The following is a 20,445-nucleotide window of genomic DNA, read 5'->3' on the forward strand; positions in this document are numbered from 1 at the left end:
TGCGTATCGTGTTGTATTGCTAATTGTGGTGCGTAGCGTATTGTTATGCATTACGTGTAGTGCATTGCGTGCTTTATTGTAATGCAGTACGTATTGTGGTATATTGCGTTTTACGCTGTATTGCGTATTGCGGTATGTTGCGTTTTACGCTGTATTGCGTATTGTGGTATGTTGCGTTTTACGCTGTATTGCATATTATGGTGCATTACGTATTTTAGTATGTCGTGTGCCGTATTGCTTATTATAATGCCGTACCTACTGCTTATTGTGGTGAATTGCTGATTGTGGTGCCCTGCAATACGGTGCATTGCTATTGTTATGCATCGCGTGCTGTATTGCTTGCTTAATATAATGCAGTGGTTATTGCTATTGTGCTGTATTGCTTATTGCAATGCTGGTTTTAGTGCATCGCATGCTGTATTGCTTGCTTATTATAATGCAGTCCGTATTGCATATTTTGCTGTATTGCGTATCTTATTACAACTTGATCGCTGAGATTGGTATATTCTAGATTGGATAAACTCATTTCCAGATTCTATCACATACAAGACAAAAATTATTTTTTGATTATTTATATAAGGACTATTACGATTACAGACTGATTATCTGTGGATGATGCTATATGATCACAATTTGTACGATTATTTATTCCTGATTATTTATTGTATATATGTATATCATTGTTATTTTCACATAAATTAATAAATTTCCGGATACACCCATCCCCCGGAAAAGCTTCGATATCTCTCTGAGATGGGAAGCGGGGTGTGTCCGTTCCTTAAATGCTCAATGTATTGCTTATTGCGATGCTTTGCTGATTTTACTGGTTGCGTACTGTTATGCATACGTGCTGTATTGCTTATTGGAGTGCAGTGCTTATGGCGTATTGTGGTGCATTGCTTAATGCGATACATCGCGTATTGCGCATTGTATTCGATTGCATATTATATTGCACTGCATATTGTGGTGCACTGTATTACGCATCGCGTATTGTATTCGATTGCATATTATATTGCACTGCATATTGTGGTGCACTGCAAATAGTGGTGCATTACTGATTGTAATGCATTGCGTATTGTAGGGCATCACGTGCTGTATTGATTATTTTATGCATGAATATCCAACTCAGAAGTAGGTCCGGATAATTACTTCATATATAATCTCCTGGGCTTCGTATATCTCTAAGCGAACTCAATATTTCAAAAATCGAGAATTCTATGCAATTTAAAAATTATTGATGTGTGACAGAAAACCCCACCAAATTTCCTCATTTCTACAGTAAAATCGGAAATTTTAACACTGATTTCTATGAGGATAACCCTTTTCCTCACCCTCAAAGCGATGCTGATGATGATTATGACGTCTGTTCAAAAAGCCTCATTACTAAGAGTATTGAAAAAGTGGCAAACCATTATGAAGGCATATACACGTCTGAAACGCATTGCTAGGGTATTCCCCCGGTATTTGTAATTCATGTAATTAAAAAACACTCCTTCTCACGTTGAGGGAACCAATAAGATAATTTATTTAGTCGAAAACAGTGATTCTTAACCAAGGATCCTTGGAGAGATTTCAAGATCCGCGAACATGGATGAAAAAACAATTAACTCATTGTTTTAACACTGCTTTGTACAGAATATTATTTTGTAAAGGGGTCCGTGGCCATCTTAATGGCGCAAATTGTTCATGAAACACAAAACGTTTGGCTGAGCACACAATGGTTAGGCACGAATAGACAAGCTTAGTCATTGTTGTTTCCGTTGCTTTGTATGGTGCAGCACACACACCGTTAGTAAGATAAATTGAAAAATCATACAAATCGTGAACAAAAATGACTAAACTTGCCTAAAGCTGTCTTGTCTTGTATCTAACCGGTGTGCGCCCAGCCTTATGAGAGAGAACCGATGGTTAAATAATCACTTCTAAAGAAAAAAAAACAAAAAAATAAAAGAAAGTCAACAAGAAACTGATTAAAAGGTAAATTATAAACTTGAACTGATACAAAAAATGGTGGGAATTGTAAAAAGTTAAAAGCCTTAAGATAAAAACGCATTCTCAAATTGCCCCTTGTGAGCCACATGTTGGGAATCACCGTTCAAACAGAAGAAAACAAACTTTTTTATAAAACAGATTTTGGAAGAGTTCTTATTGAACTCTTTCATCTAGTCATTCTTTCCTTCTCTATTACTTGAATCATGTGCAGATTATTCTGATGAAATATCGTGGTAAGACATTCTCTTGTGTGTGTGTGTGTTGCTAAGCCGTTTGCCTGACGCTACCCATTTCATTTGAACTCCCTTTAGAATGAATCAACCTGTGCTTCTTTAAATGAGAACTGCTTGAAAACTTCCAGTAACAAAAGTCGCATTCGTGTGGTTTCTCTCCTGTGTGGGTTCTTCTGTGTAGGTTTAAATTCCCTACTTGAGAAAATGTTTTACTACAAATTTCACACTTATATGGCTTCTTCCCGGTGTGGACTCTTTTGTGGCGGTTCAAATTTCCTTCTCGAGAAAATTTTTTACTACAGATATCGCACTTGTGTGGCATCTCCCCCGTGTGGATTCTTTTGTGCATGTTCAAACTGTTGCGCCTAGAAAACGTTTTACTACATCTATCACACTCGTATGGTTTCTCTCCCAGGTGAACTCTTCTGTGAATATTTAAACTGCTACTTTGAGAAAATGTTTTACTACAGATATCGCACTCGTGTGGCTTCTCTCCAGTATGGACCCTGTAGTGTAATTTTAAATTGCTACCTCGAGAAAATTTTTTACCACAGTCATGACATTTATGTGGCTTCTCTCCCGTGTGGACAATGTAGTGTGATTTTAAATGGCTTAATTGAGAAAAAAATTTTCCACAGATATCACACTCAAATGGCTTCTCTCCCATGTGGACTCTTTTGTGTGCGTTCAAATTGCTGTTGCTAGAAAACTTTTTACAACAGATGTCACACTCATGTGGCTTATCTCCCAGGTGGATTCTTTTGTGAGTATTTAAAGTGCTACTTTGAGAAAACGTTTGATGACAGATACTACACTTGTGAGGTTTCTCTCCAGTATGGATCTTGCTATGAGATTTTAAATGGGCCATTCGAGAAAATGCTTTACCACAGAGATCACACTGATGTAGCTTTTCTCCAGTGTGAATTTTCCTGTGTCTGTTCAAATTGCCAATTTCTGAAAACATTCTACTACAAAAGTCACATTCATACGGCTTCTCTCCAGCGTGAACTCGTATGTGCCTTTTCAAATCAGAGATATTTGAAAAGAATTTCCTGCAGCCCCCACATTTATGCAAATTATCTTCAGAACCGAAGCAATCATCAGAAATGTGTTCAAGACGCTTCACATTCGATGCTGTTAGGATTGGAACATGATTTGAATTTGGACACCAACATCCTCTTGGTGTCCAAGTGATTTCATACAAGATGATTCGGTCATTTCTAATAGAGCTAGAAAAATGCCTAAAATGTACTTCAATTTAGAGCAGAATCTTCATTATTCAACATGTTTCTTATCCGATTTAGTATCGTTCGAAGAAAAGAACATGTTGCCTATCGAATTGCACAAAATCACCAACTTTGTTTTTCCTGAAAAAAAAGAAAAAAGAGTATTATAATATCTTTTTACAAGTGAATTTATATGGTGTAGATGATATTTCATCAACTAAACAATAATTCCAACATAGTGCATTCACAATAATTGAATTTGTTGTATCTCCAGCCAGAAAGTACATCACAGAACTAGTATCTTAAGACATAAACACTTGATGGTATCGTGGTGAAGCTTGTTCGAATACTGAATGACACACAGTAAGGGGCGATTCCACAGAAACAAGGAATGACTAGTGAAAAAATATTTCTTAGAAACCCATCAAAATCTTAACTTAATTATTTTATATGTGATGCAAAGTTTCTGAATTTTAATTGGGCAACATCTTAATGCATTTCTTTTATTTTTTATGTACATGCTCTTTTGAAAGTTCATAAATTTAAAGTTTTTCCCCAGAACAATTCACTATTTTAGGTAGTTTTTAAGGTAGTATATTAAAAAATTTAATTTGTTACTCTTACGAATAATTATGTTGTAAGAGAAATATAAACATGACAAAAATTTTGTAATGTAAGTCACAAATTTTTAAAAAAAAATTTAATGCTTTATAAAGACCTAAATTTCTATGTTCCTTTCTATTTCTAAAATAGCATCCAGTCTAATAACCAATGGAGAAGTTTTATTTTTGAAATTTTATATTTACTCTAAAAAATATAGAATTTTTTGTAACATGACTCACGTTCAACAATGCATCATAATATCATTACGAGTAGTTATTTATGTTATAATTCCAGGTTACAAATTGAGCCCTATTCAACTTTTTGCATAAGTAAATTAAAAAATACACCTCTAACCACAGAAGAAGAAACTGCTCAAAAATTTTTTAGACATGGTCAGATAGGTCATTCAGTGTTTAAAAAAATGTTATGGCTGCATCAGATGGTCTCAAAAGGGGATCCAGAAGTTGACAATGAGGGCATTGGCGGAGATAGACTTGAGAGTATGGGGGGGAGGGGACATGGTTCAATTCATATATACATTAGGTCAGACAACTCAACCTTTGACGCCAATGGATGAGGGCCACCTAATAGCTTAATTTTCTCTAATAGGGTTGTTAATAAATGGAATAGCTTACCCCCCAGAGGTAGTAAATTGTAACACAATTGACACGTTTAAAAAGAAATACGATAAACATGTTGGGGTAAATCGAGAAGCTATCCATACTTAGAATAAGACAACCATAAGTATTCTTTAGGGGCATTGTATAATATTTTATCATGTGTATATATTGTTTATAATTTTTGTTAATTGCATTTTTAATTGGGTTATATTTTTGAAATATATGACATCCATATTTTTCTGGGCATCTTTTTCTCAGTCACCTGGTTGGACATTTTGCCTGATGTGGCGTTGTATTTGTATAATATGAAATAAATTAGTCTATCTCATAAAATACAGGATGATCAAACGAACCCACACAATAACTCACCCCCCCCCCAATACAGAATCCGGATCTGGATCTGTGCCTAGATCGAAGGTGCCCAACCTTTTCCAGAGTGTAGGGCACTTCATTAATTTGAAACGCGCCACAGGTTACTTACGTGATCTGTAAATGTGCTATGGGTCACTTGAATGCTCTTTTTTGCTGATGATATTGTCCCAATGTCTCATAATCCTCAAGAACTTGAAACAATGCTACCGCAAATTAATCATAAAAAGCTAACAAATGGGAAATACATCCTAATAAAACCAAATGGATGAAAAATGAATTCTGAAACAATTTATACTATACAATTTACTAGTTCACCCCTAGAAAGCGTAGAATCGTATATTTATCTTGATCAAGCTATTCAAATGAATAATGATATTGCATTGAAGTTAGCCGAAGAAAAATATCATGGATTGCATTTAATAAAATTAAAAGCACTCTGACAGATTCAAAAATTTAAATGAAGAGAAGATCAAGTCTTTTTATTAGTCATATTCTCCATTCAATGAGTTTTATGGAGCTGAAGCGTGGCAAACAAAAAAAGGAATAGGAAAGCCCGAAGTCCACTTGTAACGTATGTTTTTGGCTGCAAATGACCACAACAGTTTCGAAACAAATGATTTATTACAGTGATTACAAACTAATTCATGCATTAATCAAAGAAAACCTTTCACGAACTGGAAATTTCACAAACTATACTTATCAGTCCCTGTAAGTCAACCAGTATCACCTCTTTTTTGATGAAATCCCTGTCGTTATCCCGAAAACCAACTTGAGTCAAAACGGCACAGATAAGTGAACTCAGCTCGGAAATACACGGAAGAGCCAAAAAAACTGGTACACCTGCCTAATATCGTGTAGGGCCCCCGCGAGCCCGCAGAAGTGCCGCAACACGACGTGGCATGGACTCGACTAATATCTGAAGTAGTGCTGGAGGTAATTGACACCATGAATCCTGCAGGGCTGTCCATAAATCCGTAGGAGAAAGAGGGGGTGGAGATCTCTTCTGAACAGCACGTTGCAAGGCATCCCAGATATGTTCAATAATGTTCATGTCTGGGGATCTTGGTGGCCAGCGGAAGTGTCTAAAGTCAGAAGAGTGTTCCTGGAGCCACTTTGTAGCAATTCTGGACGTGTGGGGTGTCGCATTGTCCTGCTGAAATTGTCCAAGTCCGTCGGAATGCACAATGGACATGAATGGATGCAGGTGATCAGACAGGATGCTTACGTACCTGTCACCTGTCAGAGTCGTATCTAGACGTATCAGGGGTCCCACATCACGCCAACTGCACACGCCCCATACCATCACAGAGCCTCCACCAGCTTGAACAGTCCCCTGTTGACATGTAGGATCCATGGATTCATGAAGTTGTCTCCATACCCGTACACGTCCATCAGCTCGAAGCAATTGGAACCGAGACTCGTCACATCAGGCAACGTGTTTCCAGTCCTCAACAGTCCAATGTCGGTGTTGTCGGGCCCAGGCGAGGCGTAAAACTTTGTGTCGTGCAGTCATCAAGGGTACACGAGTGGCTCCGAAAGCCCATATCGATGATGGTTCGCACGCTGACACTTGTTGATCGCCCAGCATTGAAATCTGCAGCAATTTGCGGAAGGGTTGCACGTCTGTCGCGTTTAATGATTCTCGTCAGTTGTCGTTGGTCCGGTTCTTGCATGATCTTTTTCCGGCCGCAGCGATGTCGTAGATTTAATTTTTTACCGGATTCCCGATATTCACGGTACACTCGTGAAATGGTCGTACGTGAAAATCTAAATTTCATCGCTACCTCGGAGATGCTATGTCCCATCTGTCGTGCGCCGACTATAACACCACGTTTAAACTCACTTAAATCTCGATAACCTGCCATTGTAGCAGCAGTAACCGATCTAACTACTATGCCAGACACTTGTTGTGTTACATAGGCGTTGCCGACCGCAGTGCCGTACTCTGATTGGTTCCATATATCTTTATTTGCATACGCATGCCTGTACCAGTTTTTTTGGCTCTTTAGTTTAGATGTCAGGGAAGTTACATATGAAGGATCGACGACCGACTCAGGACATCAACGAGGAAGCGCAGGGCCGTCATTTCAACTTTTTCCAGGAGGGGGGGGGGGCAAAGAACATGTACTCAAGGTATGCATATATACAGGGTTCATACAAAATTTTCAAAATGAAAAGTAAGGAGTTTTTAAGGTGTCATGGGGCCACGCCCCGTCCGAAAAAAAATTGCACCACTAGACAATAAAAGAAGCCCACATGTGAATTGATTTTCATTTAAATGTCTTTTTTCTTTAATTTATATTTCAATGTTTCCAAGATTTCAACTTTCAGAATAAAGGGTATGATGGGTAGGAATTTCAGCTGCTGAAAAGGAAGAGATATGCCGTGACTGTATGCGCGAGTAACAAACGACTGTTCGAGAACACAAAGTCGAACAGTAACAGAGCATGATGATCAAGATTAGGTATTGAGAAGTGTAAGTAGTATCGGGAGCGGTTCACCGCCGGAAGTGACGTCACACTTCCGGTGGGGAGATATAGTACGATGTATCTTATCGCACTTCCTGTGTCTTATCTCTTTTCCGGTGTTAAGTGGCAGCTGTTGTTTATTAAATGACTTCCGGTGGTGAGATATAGTACGAGGTGTCTTATCGCACTTCAGGTGTTTAAGTGACATCTGTTGTTAATTATCCGACTTCCGGTGTCTTATCGCTATTGGCTGTTGCTGCCTTATCGCTATTGACCTTCAATGTCTTATCGCTATTGACCTTCAATGTCTTATCGCTATTGACCTTCAATGTCTTATCGCTATTGACCTTCAATGTCTTATCGCTATCGACTTCCGATGTTTATTAAGTGACATATGTTTTCTATTAAGATACTTCCGGTGGTGAGATATAGTACGAGGTGTCTTATCGCACTTCTGGTGTTTATTAAGTGACCTCTGTTGTGTATTAGGTGACCTCCGTTGTTTATCTCTACAGAATGCCGACTTCCGGGGTTTAATAAGTGACATCTGTTGTTCATTACGCGACTTTCGGTGTCTTATCTCTATTAAGAGACAACCGCGGTCTTATCTCTATTGGTTATTAAGTGACTTCCGGACCTACCATCGTATAAATAGCGCTGTGTGTGCGAGACAGATACCATTAGATTTTTCTTCACCGTTCTAGCTTGTTCGCTTTCTCTCATTGACTTCATCATTCTTTCGACTCTGAGCAAGATGGAAAATCGTAATGTAAGTACCTGTATATTCATCAATTCTAAATGCGCAGATATCGTGTTTTAATGTAGCGTATTAAATTTATGTTGTTTTTTTTTTCCAGAATGTTTTCGACGTGGAATCTGTTTTTGACAACAATTCATTGCCTGATGGTATCGATTGGGACGAGGTAACTTTATTTAATTCATATATTCAAAAGATTCACCTAGTATTTAACACTGATTTTTATACTGATGATAATACTGTATTTTTATACTGATGATAATACTGTATTTTTTCTAGAATTCTAATCTGTTTGGATCTGATTTTACCATGGACGAGGCAGAACTGATACTCACCGAAAACCCGTTCTTGGAAGAAATAGATATGAACCAAGCTGAGAAGGTTAGTTTCAGTTGTCTTATGGCTTTTTCTTTTTCATTAGTTTCTTCCTCATATATGTACATACATATATTCTAACATTTATTCTCTCTCTAACAGGACCCCGTGGATCAGATAGGTCAAGGAAAGGATCCTGGCGAGGGTACATCGAAACAAAATATAGTAAGTTTTTTTGATCTATTGCATGTTTATTTCTGATTATTTGACTGTTATATACAAAAAACACTTGTTTTCTTCACATATTCTAACATTTATTCTCTCTCTAACAGGAACCCGAGGATCAGATAGGTCAAGTAAGGGACCCTGGCGAAGGTACATCGAGACACAATATAGTAAGTATTCTTGAAATAGAGCATGTTTATTTCTGATTATTTGACTGTTACCCCATAAAACTCATTTTCGTTTTTTCTCTTACAGAACACGAAGCCATACGTGTTGCAGGAAAAGTCCCGCAAGAAAAATTTCCGCTTTAATGCGGAACAGATCACCTTCACAGCTCGAATACGAACGGAGACGTTGGTGGACCCGTCAACTCGTTTAATAGCTGCTGTGGCATTTTTGCGAGCGTTGTTGAGGCAACTGATAGACGAGACAACTAGCGGGTTGCACCCCGAGGACCGAATACGGTACGTATTTGTTAGATATTTAGGGACTGGATATTCAAAGTGACGAATTATTTGAATAATTTATTATTTTCTCCTTTTTTCAGAATCGTCATGACATCCGACAATTTGGACCGGCCAATCTCTACATCACTTGTTCCAGTGGCTTCGCTCACGATAGAGTCGCTACTGGCAGTAATAATGAAAGTGCTGCAGAGTAAAAACTCCATACCACTGGACGACCCTTCCATGAGGTTTGACGTTATCACAGTCAGATTACCACGGGGAGGGGGTGCACCAAGACGCAAGATCGCCAATATATCGTCTGACCGGTTGACAAAAAAGTCAATTATACGTACGCCCGAAGACGGACTCTGTTGTGCCAGGGCGATAGTTATAGGTAAAGCCATCCTAGACAAGCATCCAAGGCTCTCGATGATAAAAGACGGACGCAAAAATATACAGAGGGAGATGGCTTTGGACCTATATAGGGAAGCCGGAGTACCTGAAGGTCCTTGTGGTTTTGATGCAATCGCCAAATTTGCCGAGGTCCTGGACGTGCAAATATTCGTCAAGTCCTCCGAAGAATTTTACCAGGTAATTTATCATCACCGAGAATTATACTAATATTATATTATACAATATAATATATTCTTATATAATTTCTTACTAAAACGTCTTTTTTACGTAGGTGGTGTTCAAGACGGCCAGGAAGAACAAAAAAATATTTTTGTTGCTTCATGGAGGGCACTACGACCTAATTACATCTCCCAAGGCCTTTCACGCATCAAATTTCTACTGTCCGGACTGTGACAAAGCCTACAATAATATCCAGAGACACAAATGCGCTACGAGATGCAACACCTGTTTTAGCGATGAATGCATCCTCGTCGACCCACAATTATGCAGGGATTGCCACAGGACTTGCAGGTCCGTCGACTGCTATGCAAGACACAAGAGTCTTGAAGGCAAGAGCAAAACCTTCTGCCAACAATTCTACGAGTGCCCGTCCTGCGAGAAGTTTCTCGTGGAAAAAGAGCGGCCTCGAGGAAAACACGTCTGCGGAGAAAAATATTGCAGCAACTGCAAAGTTTTCCATCATGAAGAACGACATCTATGCTCTCTCAAGAAGAAGACGGTGAAGGCCGCCACCGACAAGCTCATCTTCTTCGATTTTGAGACAGACCAGTCAACGGGGGAGCATATTGTCAACTTTGCAGTTGCTCAATATGCGGACGGCCAAGAGACGGTCTTCAGTGGCTACAACACCATCAACGACTTCTGTGCATGGCTGTTCCGCAAGGAACACAGAGGATACACCGCAATCGCCCACAACATGAAGGGCTTTGATGGCCAGTTCCTGCTCAAGTAAGTTTTTTTTACACTATTCGAAAATGTTTACATAAATACCATGTTACTGTTTTTTATATGTATTGTTTTTTTCTTTGTAGATATCTCCTAGAGCAAGGAGTAAAACCTTCAGTTGTGCCGTGCGGATCAAAGATTATGGCTTTGCGGCTGGACTCCCTAAAAATCCGGGTTATAGACAGCCTCAACTTTCTCCCGATGGCTTTGGCCAAACTGCCAAAGACTTTCGGTCTAGAAGAGTTGAAGAAAGGTTTCTTTCCTCATCTCTTCAACAGACCAGAAAATCAGGATTACGATGGAGCCCTTCCGGAGAAAACTTTCTATAACCCGGAAACATTCAGCGCCGATATGAAGGCGAAATTCGATGGCTGGTATGAGCAGAGAAAAAACGGGAAATTCGTGTTCAAACACGAAATGTACGAATACTGCAAGTAAGTCCTTTTCTATATTATAATACGTTTTATTTATTGTTCTATTATTTCTTCACTGTACTTAAAATTTTTTATTTTTTTAGGTCAGACGTCGATATTCTTCGACGGTGCTGCTTGCAGTTTCGTGAGGAATTCCTGGAGCTAACCGGTGTCGACCCATTCCAATACCTCACCATAGCCTCGGCCTGTATGGCAACGTACAGGTCGAAGTACATTGAGGTGGGGTCAATTGGGATGGTGCCCGTCAACGGTTACGTGAATCAAACCAACAGCAGCCGCCTTAGTATCGAATGGTTGTCATACCTGGGTGAGAAGAACAACCTAAAAATTCACCATTCCAGAAACGAGACTGGAGAAAAAAGAGTGCTTGGTCTCAGCGTGGACGGTTTCTGTACCGAAACTGTGTATCTGTTTCACGGTAATTACTTTTCGGATTTTATTTTCAAAACTTTTTTCTCTAATTATTATTATTTTTTTTCATGTTTCTTTTTTTTCTTTTCAGGATGCTATTGGCACGGCTGCCCGCAGTGCTTCGATAGGGACCTGGTGAATCCCAGCACGCAGACATACATGTGGGAACTCCACAAGAAAACATCAGAACAAGAGCAGAAAATCCGTCAAGGCGGATACAGGCTTGAAGTCATGTGGGAGCATGACTTCAATGCCATGAAGAAAACGGACGGGGGTCTGAAAAGTTTCTTGATGGATTTCCACTATGTCGACAGGTTGGCACCCAGAGATGCATTTTATGGTGGTAGAACAAATGCCACCAAGCTGTTCTACCAAGGAACAGCAAAATACATTGACTTCACGTCATTATACCCGTGGGTCAATAAATACTGCAGGTAAGTACTTTAAATATTATTTATAAGTTCGTATGACCTAACGTATGAAATGTTTTTAAATGAATTTTCCTTTCATTTGCAGATATCCGGTTGGCCACCCCCGGATTATTACGGAGAACTTTGGGGAGCTGGGGTCGTATTTTGGTATCATAAAGTGCAAAGTACAGCCACCAAGAGGATTATATCTGCCCGTACTCCCATACAGGTAAATGGAATGATTTTTTTTCTTATTATTTGTTTTCACATATCATTATAACAGGTACTAATGAGTTTCATTTTTTCTAGATCCGGCGGAAAGCTGACTTTTCCCCTATGCCGTTCGTGTGTGGAAACACTGTCTAACGAATGCCACCACAACGACGAGGAAAGGTGTATTACGGGAACATGGGTTACAGAAGAGCTCAAGAAGGCAGTTGAAAAAGGTTACGTCGTGATGAAAATTTACGAGGTATTTTTTTAATCTCATCACTTTAATCTCATCACTTTATTACTCTAGCAATATATTGTGTAGTCATATGTTTTAACTTCTTTTCTAGGTTTATCATTTCGAAGAATCTCGGGAAGGTCTTTTTGCCCCCTACATAAACGCCTTCCTGAAAATCAAGCAGGAGTCCTCGGGTTGGCCGTCTAACTGCGTCACGAATGAGGAGAAAAACTCATACGTGAAGCAATATGACCAGGTTGAAGGAATCCAGTTGGAGCCAGGAAACATTAATATTAACCCCGGACGTCGACAGGTGGCGAAGCTATGTCTGAATAGGTAGCTATCAATTTTTCAACATCTTTATGTATTTTTTAAATATTCTGCTTTTTTAAGATAGAGTAAAACAAACTATTCTTTTTTTCAGCTTCTGGGGTCGCTGGGGTATGCAGGAGAATAAGTCGCAGTTGTCGTACTTGACTAAAGCCTCCGATTTTTATAAGATGATGAATGATCCTGCGATAGAGGTACTTTTTTAATAATTATTATGTGCTATGATTCTTCATAAAATATTTAACATGTTCACATTTGATTTCATCAAACTAAAAAATATTTTTGTTTTTGCAGGTCAAGGACTTGTATCTGCCAACTGAGAACGTTGCTGCAGTTGAATGGCAGTACAAGTCGGATTTCATACCCCAGACCGACAGGACCAATGTTTTCCTGGCTGCCTTTACAACAGCGTGGGCTCGCTTGAAGCTATACTCCGAGATGGAGAAACTAGGCGATGCCTTGTTGTATTTTGACACGGACTCGTAAGTATCTATAAATTTTTATGAAACTAATTTTATGTGAGCATTTCTTGCATTTGATTTTTCTTTTATATTTGAATTTTCTTTTATTTGATTTTTCTTTTATATTTGAATTTTCTTTTATTTGATTTTTCTTTTATATTTGAATTTTCTTTTATTTGATTTTTCATTTATTTGATTTTTCTATTATTTCAGAATCATCTATGCTAGCGATGGTGACAATGACCCGCCATTGGGAGATTTCCTGGGACAGTTTACAGATGAGCTCGATGGTCATGTGATTACCGAATTTGTGTCAGGTACCTTTTTCAATTTATTATTTTTCAACGAAAATTCTCATTATTTCATCAACGAAAATTCCCATTATTTTATCAACAAAAATTCTCATTATTTTATCAACGGAAAATTTATTCTTATTACTTTTATAACAACAGGGGGAGCCAAAAACTATGCCTACAGGAGATCTGACGGTAAAACGTACTGCAAGATTCGCGGCTTCACCCTAAACTTCAAGAATTCGGAAGTTCTCAACTTCGACACTATGAAGGCTCTAGTACAGTCAATGGATTTCTCCACGAAGGTCGTCATTCAAGACAAATACAAAATTACAAGAGAGGTGAAAAGGAGGCGTGTCACAACCCGAGTAGAAGAGAAGAAATACGGCATCGTATATGACAAGAGGGTTCTTCTGCCTGATTTTACAACATTACCTTATGGGTACTAATTTTTTTCTGATTATCGCAATAACGGCGAAGACCTCTACTCTAATGAATAAATTTTTTATTGTTTGTTATAGATTTGTTTCTCTCGTTCTTGTGTTATTTTGGTATTTAATGTTATGCAAACAGAAATATCTGTCATTTACGATGGAGGAGTTGAAGCTTAAACATCCTTTTGGATGTATAGTGTCTGGACCGACTTCTTCGGGAAAAACCCGTTTTGTTTCGAGACTCATAGCCGAAAAAATGATTGATCCATTTCCTACGGAAATTGTCTGGTTCTATGGTATTTATCAATCGTTTTATGAACAGATTTCAGGTGTCAAATTCGTAGAAGGTTTACCTACAGATTACGAGTCTTACATCGGTTCACGAACGCTATTCGTTATCGATGATCTGATGTCAGAGCTAGGCAATGACAGGCGATTAACTAATTTGTTTATTCGCGGAAGCCACCACAGAAACCTTTCTGTGATATTCATCGTTCAAAATTTCTTTCATAAAGGTAGTCAGATGCGAGAAATATAATTGAATGCACATTATCTGGTCTTGTTCAAAAATCCGAGAGATAGAAGCCAAGTTCAACATTTAGCTAGGCAGATGTATCCGGGTAGACAAGCATTTTTTCAAGAGGTTTTTAATGATGCCTGCAAACCCGCTTACGGCTACCTGTTGATAGACTTGAAACCGAATACGGAAGAACAATTAAGACTGAGAACCGGTTTTTTCCAGGATGATACATATTACGCTTACCAACCCAGATAAATTCATTTCGTGTCGAGCAGCCAAAGTGGTCACATCATGGAAGGGGGTCTTGTCATAGACTTTGAAGGTTTCCAATGTGGTTCGAGAGGATTTATAGTTAAGGAACTGGCTTACTTTTCGTTAGTTGGTAGTAGTTACGGAGCCTATACTTTCCAGCCACCTTATGAATGGTCCGAACTGAGCAGTAAAGAAAGAGCGTCTGCTACATGGGTAATGTCTAAGCTACATCATATTTCTTGGAGAGACGGCGACATACCTTATGACAAACTTTCCGGTATTCTTTCATTGTTATCGAATTCGTATTCTGTTATTTACTGCAAAGGTCAAGATAAGTGCAAGTTCATACAGCGGATGATGGGGAAGCCTTGTTACGATCTCATCGGTTATCCTCAATCCCCCTCTTTACCAAATCCTAAAGTCCGCTGTTTCAAACACGGCTTTAATCATCCCCATTGCGCACTGATCAAGGCCGTCAAATACGCTATGTATATACGAGAAAGAGGTTTCGACTGTCAGTGAGGATCAAGATGTCGAGGTATACACAACAAAATTTAGAAACTCTTAAAGAGCTAACCTGCTGTAGAGGCAGAAAGCGCACTGAATTGATAAAGAAAAGTAGCAACAGTGTCATACGGGCCCTCTGCGAAGTGTGTCTTAACGTGTTAAAAGGTAACGTTCCTGTCACGAAAACTCAGAAAGCTAAGCTCAGTCGTCACAAGAGGAGTCTGAGAAATCTGTCTAAGAAGAATCTCCCACTATATAAAAAACGGCGTATTTTAGTCCAGAGAGGTAACGGTTTTCTCAGTCTACTTTTACCAGCAGCTATATCCGTTATTTCTTCCCTCATAAATGGAGCACGCTAAAAAATACGTCATCGTGCCGGCAGATAGACATTTGAACGCTGTAGAACAACAGCTAAGCAAGTTAGATGGTGATATCAGCACTGTTCTCAAGAAGAAAGGTCTGAGAGATGATGAAAAAGCGAAACAGTATTTGCAGGTATTGCAAAGGTACCTAGCACTCGCCGAAAATGTGGATACTAAAATTTTAGGGGAAAAGAAAGAAGATATAAGACCCGATTTTGAGAACATGATCATACGAAAAGTCGCTCCGAGTCAGAAGAAAAGAGCTAGAGAACTGGTTGACACCATGAAAATGAACAACAGACAGCTGTTTTGGAATGAGGACGGTGAACTTGTTCAAGATGGCATTGTGGTCCCGGGAACAAATATCGTGGAACTAACACGACATAATCTGAGAAAGAAGAAATTTGGAAAAGTACCTAGAGGAAACGAAGCATTTAAAAATTCCGTTGAACAAATAATATCTCCTCAATGGTTATGCTTGTAACTATAATACAATAAAAATGTGAAAATTTAGAAACCTGTGTTATTTTTTCTAGTATATATTCTCACACGATATAATTATACTCTCATTTGCTAATGAACAGAGCTAAGAAACGGGTGTGTTTTAGCGATAACGTATCAATATTCGTAGTTGGAGGCGAGGATAGAAGAGGGTTTTGGCTCGAGGATGCGATAAGATTTAGGAAAAGAATATCCGATTTTGAAAAAATATGGATAAATATACAAGTCCCTCCGAACCGGCCAGTTTTGGCGGAATCAACGCGTTTCACAGGCGACAGAGAGAAGTCGGTAAAAACGTAACTTTGAAAGATGTCAAAGAAATATTGCAGGGTAACGAAGCATATACATTGCACAAGCCATCGAGGAAGAATTTTAAGAGGAATCGAGTGATAGTGGGAGGTATAAACGAACAATTTCAAGCCGATTTGGTAGACATGCAGGCTCTGAAGAAGGAAAACAAAGGCATCAAGTACTTACTTACTTGTATCGATGTTTTATCAAAGTTCGCTTGGGCCATACCCTTGAAAGATAAAACCGGAAAAGAAGTTACCGAAGCGTTCAGAAAAATTTTCAGAGGCCGCGTATGCAAGTATTTGCAGACTGATAAAGGTACAGAGTTCAAAAATAAAACTCTGCAAGTTTATCTAAAATCGATGAATATCACACATTTTTCAACAGAGAGCGAGAAAAAAGCCTCTGTCGTCGAGAGATTCAACAGAACTCTAAAACAGAAAATGTTTAAATATTTCACACATAATAATACGCACAAATACATAGACGTATTAAGCGATCTGTTACATAGTTACAACAACACGTGGCACCGCAGTATAAAGACTAAACCCGTTCTTGTTACCGAAGAGAATCAATCGGTCGTTTGGAATGAACTGTATAAGGATATCTTGAAACCCGTGAAGACAAAATTCAAGTTTGACATTGGAGATACGGTCCGCATAAGTCGCGTCAAAATGGTTTTCGAGAAAGGATATGAACATAATTGGACTCAAGAGATTTTCACTATTAAAGAGAGACTCGAGCGCTTACCTCCAGTGTACAGGATAAGCGACTCTGACGGTGAGATTGTCCAGGGTACTTTTTACGAATCTGAATTGCAGAAGGTGAAGCCGAGCGAATATTATCAAGTGGAAAAAATTCTAAAAAGACGCAAATTGAGAGGTAGAATGGAGTATTACGTAAAATTTAAAGGCTACGACAGCAAGTTCAACGCATGGGTGAGTCATCTCAAGCGTATATAAGTGACAGTGTTTGCGCATTTATCAGTCATTCAACAAGATGTCGTTCTATGTAACACTCCCCAGCGACAGTTCAGGATCATACTATCCTGAAAACACTATATCCCATTTTGTCACAAGACTGCCATTTCCAATAAGCTTGACTGGTGAATGGGAGTGTGCACTTTCGGAGATTGTTTATTCTCACACGTGGTACAACATAACCGAAAAAAATAATCTGTTCGGATTCGATCTGGGTGATGACAAACTACATGGAAGAAACGTTCCAGTCGGATATTACGAGACAGTTCCCGATCTCTTGAACGGTATGAAGATACCGGCTTTAAGAAACAAAATAGAGTTTAATTACAATGAAAACACGAGAAAAGTGAAAATAACTCTAAAAGATGGTGCAAAACTTTTGTTAAAAACTGGCATTGCGGAGCTGCTGGGATTTGAACCATTGCTGATCGAAGAAACTACCGAAAGTCCTTACGTTGCTGACACAAACGTGTTTTTTCCAGTTTTGTACGTCTATTCAGATATCGTGCAGCCTCAGGTTGTGGGAGATGTGCAAGCTCCACTACTGAGAGTCGTTCGCGTGAAAGGAAAAGATAACGAGGTTATAAGCTCTCATTATGATAGACCTCACTATCTCCCTATTGCTCGAAAAGAATTCCAGACTATAGAGATAGAAATTCGAGACAGTTCGGGAAATCACATACCTTTCAGTAGAGGAAAATCGATTCTGATTCTTCACTTCCGCGTGAGACAACTCTTATAAAAACACCGGTCTTATCGACCTATTATCATTTACGAACTAGATACGAAAGATGAAGGTTCCATACCATTGTTGCACTGAACAGTTTGAAGACTATTATGTTCAACAAGCCGGCCAAGGCCTGCCGTATTATTCGGGCGTTGTAATGCAGAGAGGATATGGACTAGGAAACATATTCGGCAGTCTTTTTAGAGTAGCCTTACCTTTTCTAAAAAAAGGAGCTAAAACTGTTGGCAAACAGATTTTACGCTCCGGTGCTGATATTGTTGATGACGTAATGAAAGGGGAAAACGTCAAAAAAGCAGCGAAAAGAAGAATGGGTGAAGCTGGAAAGATACTGACGGAGAAAGCAGTGGCCAAGACTCGGTCCATGTTTGGAGCGGGACATAAAAGGAAACGCAAGAAGGTGAAACGCATCATTTTAGCCAAACGACCCAGCGTGAACACACACGATATTTTCGATCCGTGATGGCTTTTCTCTTGAAGGATTCTCCTCAACTGGCAAAATCTGAACTCAACCTTTTCACTCTACCTGGAACGCAGACTACCATAGAAAGTGGAAAATGGGTTACCTATTACCCAATTTCAAACGTCTCCGATGGTGGCCCACTGGAATTTAACATTGGCGGAAGTGGTGACGAGTATCTGGATCTCTCTCAAACGTTAATTCATGTGAGAGCTAAGGTCGTGAAAGGCGATGGAACTTTTCTGGATAAATAGAGTAAAGTCGCCCCTGTGAACCTATTCTTGCAATCCATGTTTTCCCAAGTTGATGTTTCCCTGAATGACCGTCTGATATCATCTTCCAGTAACACGTACCCCTACCGAGCTATGATAGAAAAACTCCTGAATCACGGAAACGAAAGCAAAACTAGCCAACTGACTACAGAACTCTTTTACAAAGACACTGCCGGAAAAATGAGTGATGTGGACCCGAAGTCAGAGGATCCCAACGAAGGTCTAATACAACGAGCAGCGTTCATCGAAGAAAGTAAGACCATCGACATGATGGGTACTATTCACGGAGACATATTTTGTCAACAGCGACTCCTACTGAATCTTGTCTCTCTAAGAATAAAAATAATACGTAGCAAGCCGGAATTCTGTCTCCTTTCACCAGACAAAGATGCAAACTTCAAAGTCATTCTCCGTGACGCCTGTTTATACATAAGACATGTCAAAGTGTCTCCTGGTGTACTTGTGGGACATGCGAAAGCTCTGAGCCATACTCCAGCCAAGTATCCGATAGACAGAGTAATATGTAAAGTTTACTCGCTACATCAGGGTAGCATGTCGTGGGTTCAAGACAGTGTCGTCGTTGGACAATTACCCAAGAGAGTGGTAGTCGCTTTAGTAGACAACGACGCTTTTTCGGGATCGTATAGCAAATCGCCGTTCGAGTTTAAACATTACGATCTTAACTTCATAGCCGCGTATACTGACGGACAGCCAGTACCTTTCAAGCCTCTAGAGCCCCAGTATGATCAAGGCTTATATGTCAGAGCGTATCATAGTTTGTTTTTAGGTACTGAAAAAGCATGCCAAGACAGGGGTATAGACATCTCTCGAAGTGAGTTCCCATTGGGGTACGCTATCTACGCCTTTGATCTCAGCGCCGATCTCTGCCAAGGTGATCATTTCAATCTGATCAGGCACGGCAACCTACGACTGGAAACAAAGTTTAAAGCCCCGCTTGTCCAACCAGTCTCTGTCATTGTCTACCTGGAGTTCGACAACGTCGTAGAAATAAATCAGGCACGAAACATCCTCCATGATTTCAGCAGTTAAAATATGTATTCGTCTCAAATAAAAACAATTTTAGAGCGGGAAACACCATATTTCATCGGCGTGTTTCCATGTGACATGTTACCTGTGCATATTCAAACTTATCCGGCGTCTTTAGTTGTGAACGCAGATAAGCATACAGAACCTGGTTCTCACTGGATGGCAATCAACATTCCGGATAAGAACACCTTGGAATTTTTCGATTCTTACGGACAGAAACCAGAGACTTACGGAAAAGAAATTGCATCATTTACAAGAAGATATAAAAACATTTTATGGAACTGGACTCCTCTACAATCACCTACCTCCAATGTATGTGGACAGTATGCTGTGTTCTTCGTGATACAGAGAAGTAGAAATGTAAGTTTAGAAAGTATTGTTAAGAAACTAAACAGAAAAGGAAATGATTTTGCTGTTTATCAGTATGTGAAAAAACATTTTGCTGTACGAATGTTTTTCAAAAAGTAATAAAGAGATTTTGCCGATACATTTTGTTGTCTTTTATTTCTGTCGTTTGAAGTTTTTTTTTTTTATTAAAATGTTATGTGAATAATCTTCACGCGTAGTAAAATGAAACACAACTAGTTCATTCAGTACAAATATTTATTCATATCAAGATATCGATTGCATGCTCGATAAGTTTATACATCTGTCTGGAATTTAAATTTATT

At 39.1% G+C, this 20,445-nt stretch overlaps 3 protein-coding genes across 3 annotated transcripts; 2 read left to right on the forward strand and 1 right to left on the reverse strand.

The window, feature by feature from the left end:
- Positions 1-1,507: 1,507 nt before the first annotated feature.
- Positions 1,508-3,318, reverse strand: LOC149068471 (uncharacterized). Its single transcript, XM_089251581.1, has one exon. It carries the CDS (start codon positions 3,187-3,189, stop codon positions 2,257-2,259), a length of 933 nt encoding a protein of 310 aa, XP_089107707.1. The 5' UTR covers positions 3,190-3,318; the 3' UTR covers positions 1,508-2,256.
- Positions 3,319-8,268: 4,950 nt separating this feature from the next.
- On the forward strand, positions 8,269-13,852 carry LOC149068472 (uncharacterized). Its single transcript, XM_089251561.1, has 17 exons — positions 8,269-8,283; positions 8,372-8,437; positions 8,551-8,652; positions 8,749-8,811; positions 8,919-8,981; positions 9,067-9,275; positions 9,359-9,848; positions 9,943-10,619; positions 10,703-11,050; positions 11,134-11,895; positions 11,978-12,100; positions 12,181-12,343; positions 12,432-12,655; positions 12,744-12,843; positions 12,944-13,131; positions 13,324-13,427; positions 13,563-13,852. Exons 1-17 carry the CDS (start codon positions 8,269-8,271, stop codon positions 13,850-13,852), a joined length of 3,987 nt encoding a protein of 1,328 aa, XP_089107687.1.
- Positions 13,853-18,745: 4,893 nt separating this feature from the next.
- Positions 18,746-19,777, forward strand: LOC149068473 (uncharacterized protein F54H12.2-like). The gene has a single exon (XM_089251562.1). The coding sequence runs from the start codon at positions 18,746-18,748 to the stop codon at positions 19,775-19,777; it is 1,032 nt and encodes a 343-aa protein (XP_089107688.1).
- Positions 19,778-20,445: the final 668 nt, after the last annotated feature.

Source organism: Pholcus phalangioides, unplaced genomic scaffold (assembly GCF_987345545.1).
Source record: "Pholcus phalangioides strain wild (caught in Gottingen) unplaced genomic scaffold, Ppha-v1.0 ptg000027l_1, whole genome shotgun sequence".
Classification (NCBI taxonomy): Eukaryota; Metazoa; Arthropoda; class Arachnida; order Araneae; family Pholcidae; genus Pholcus; species Pholcus phalangioides.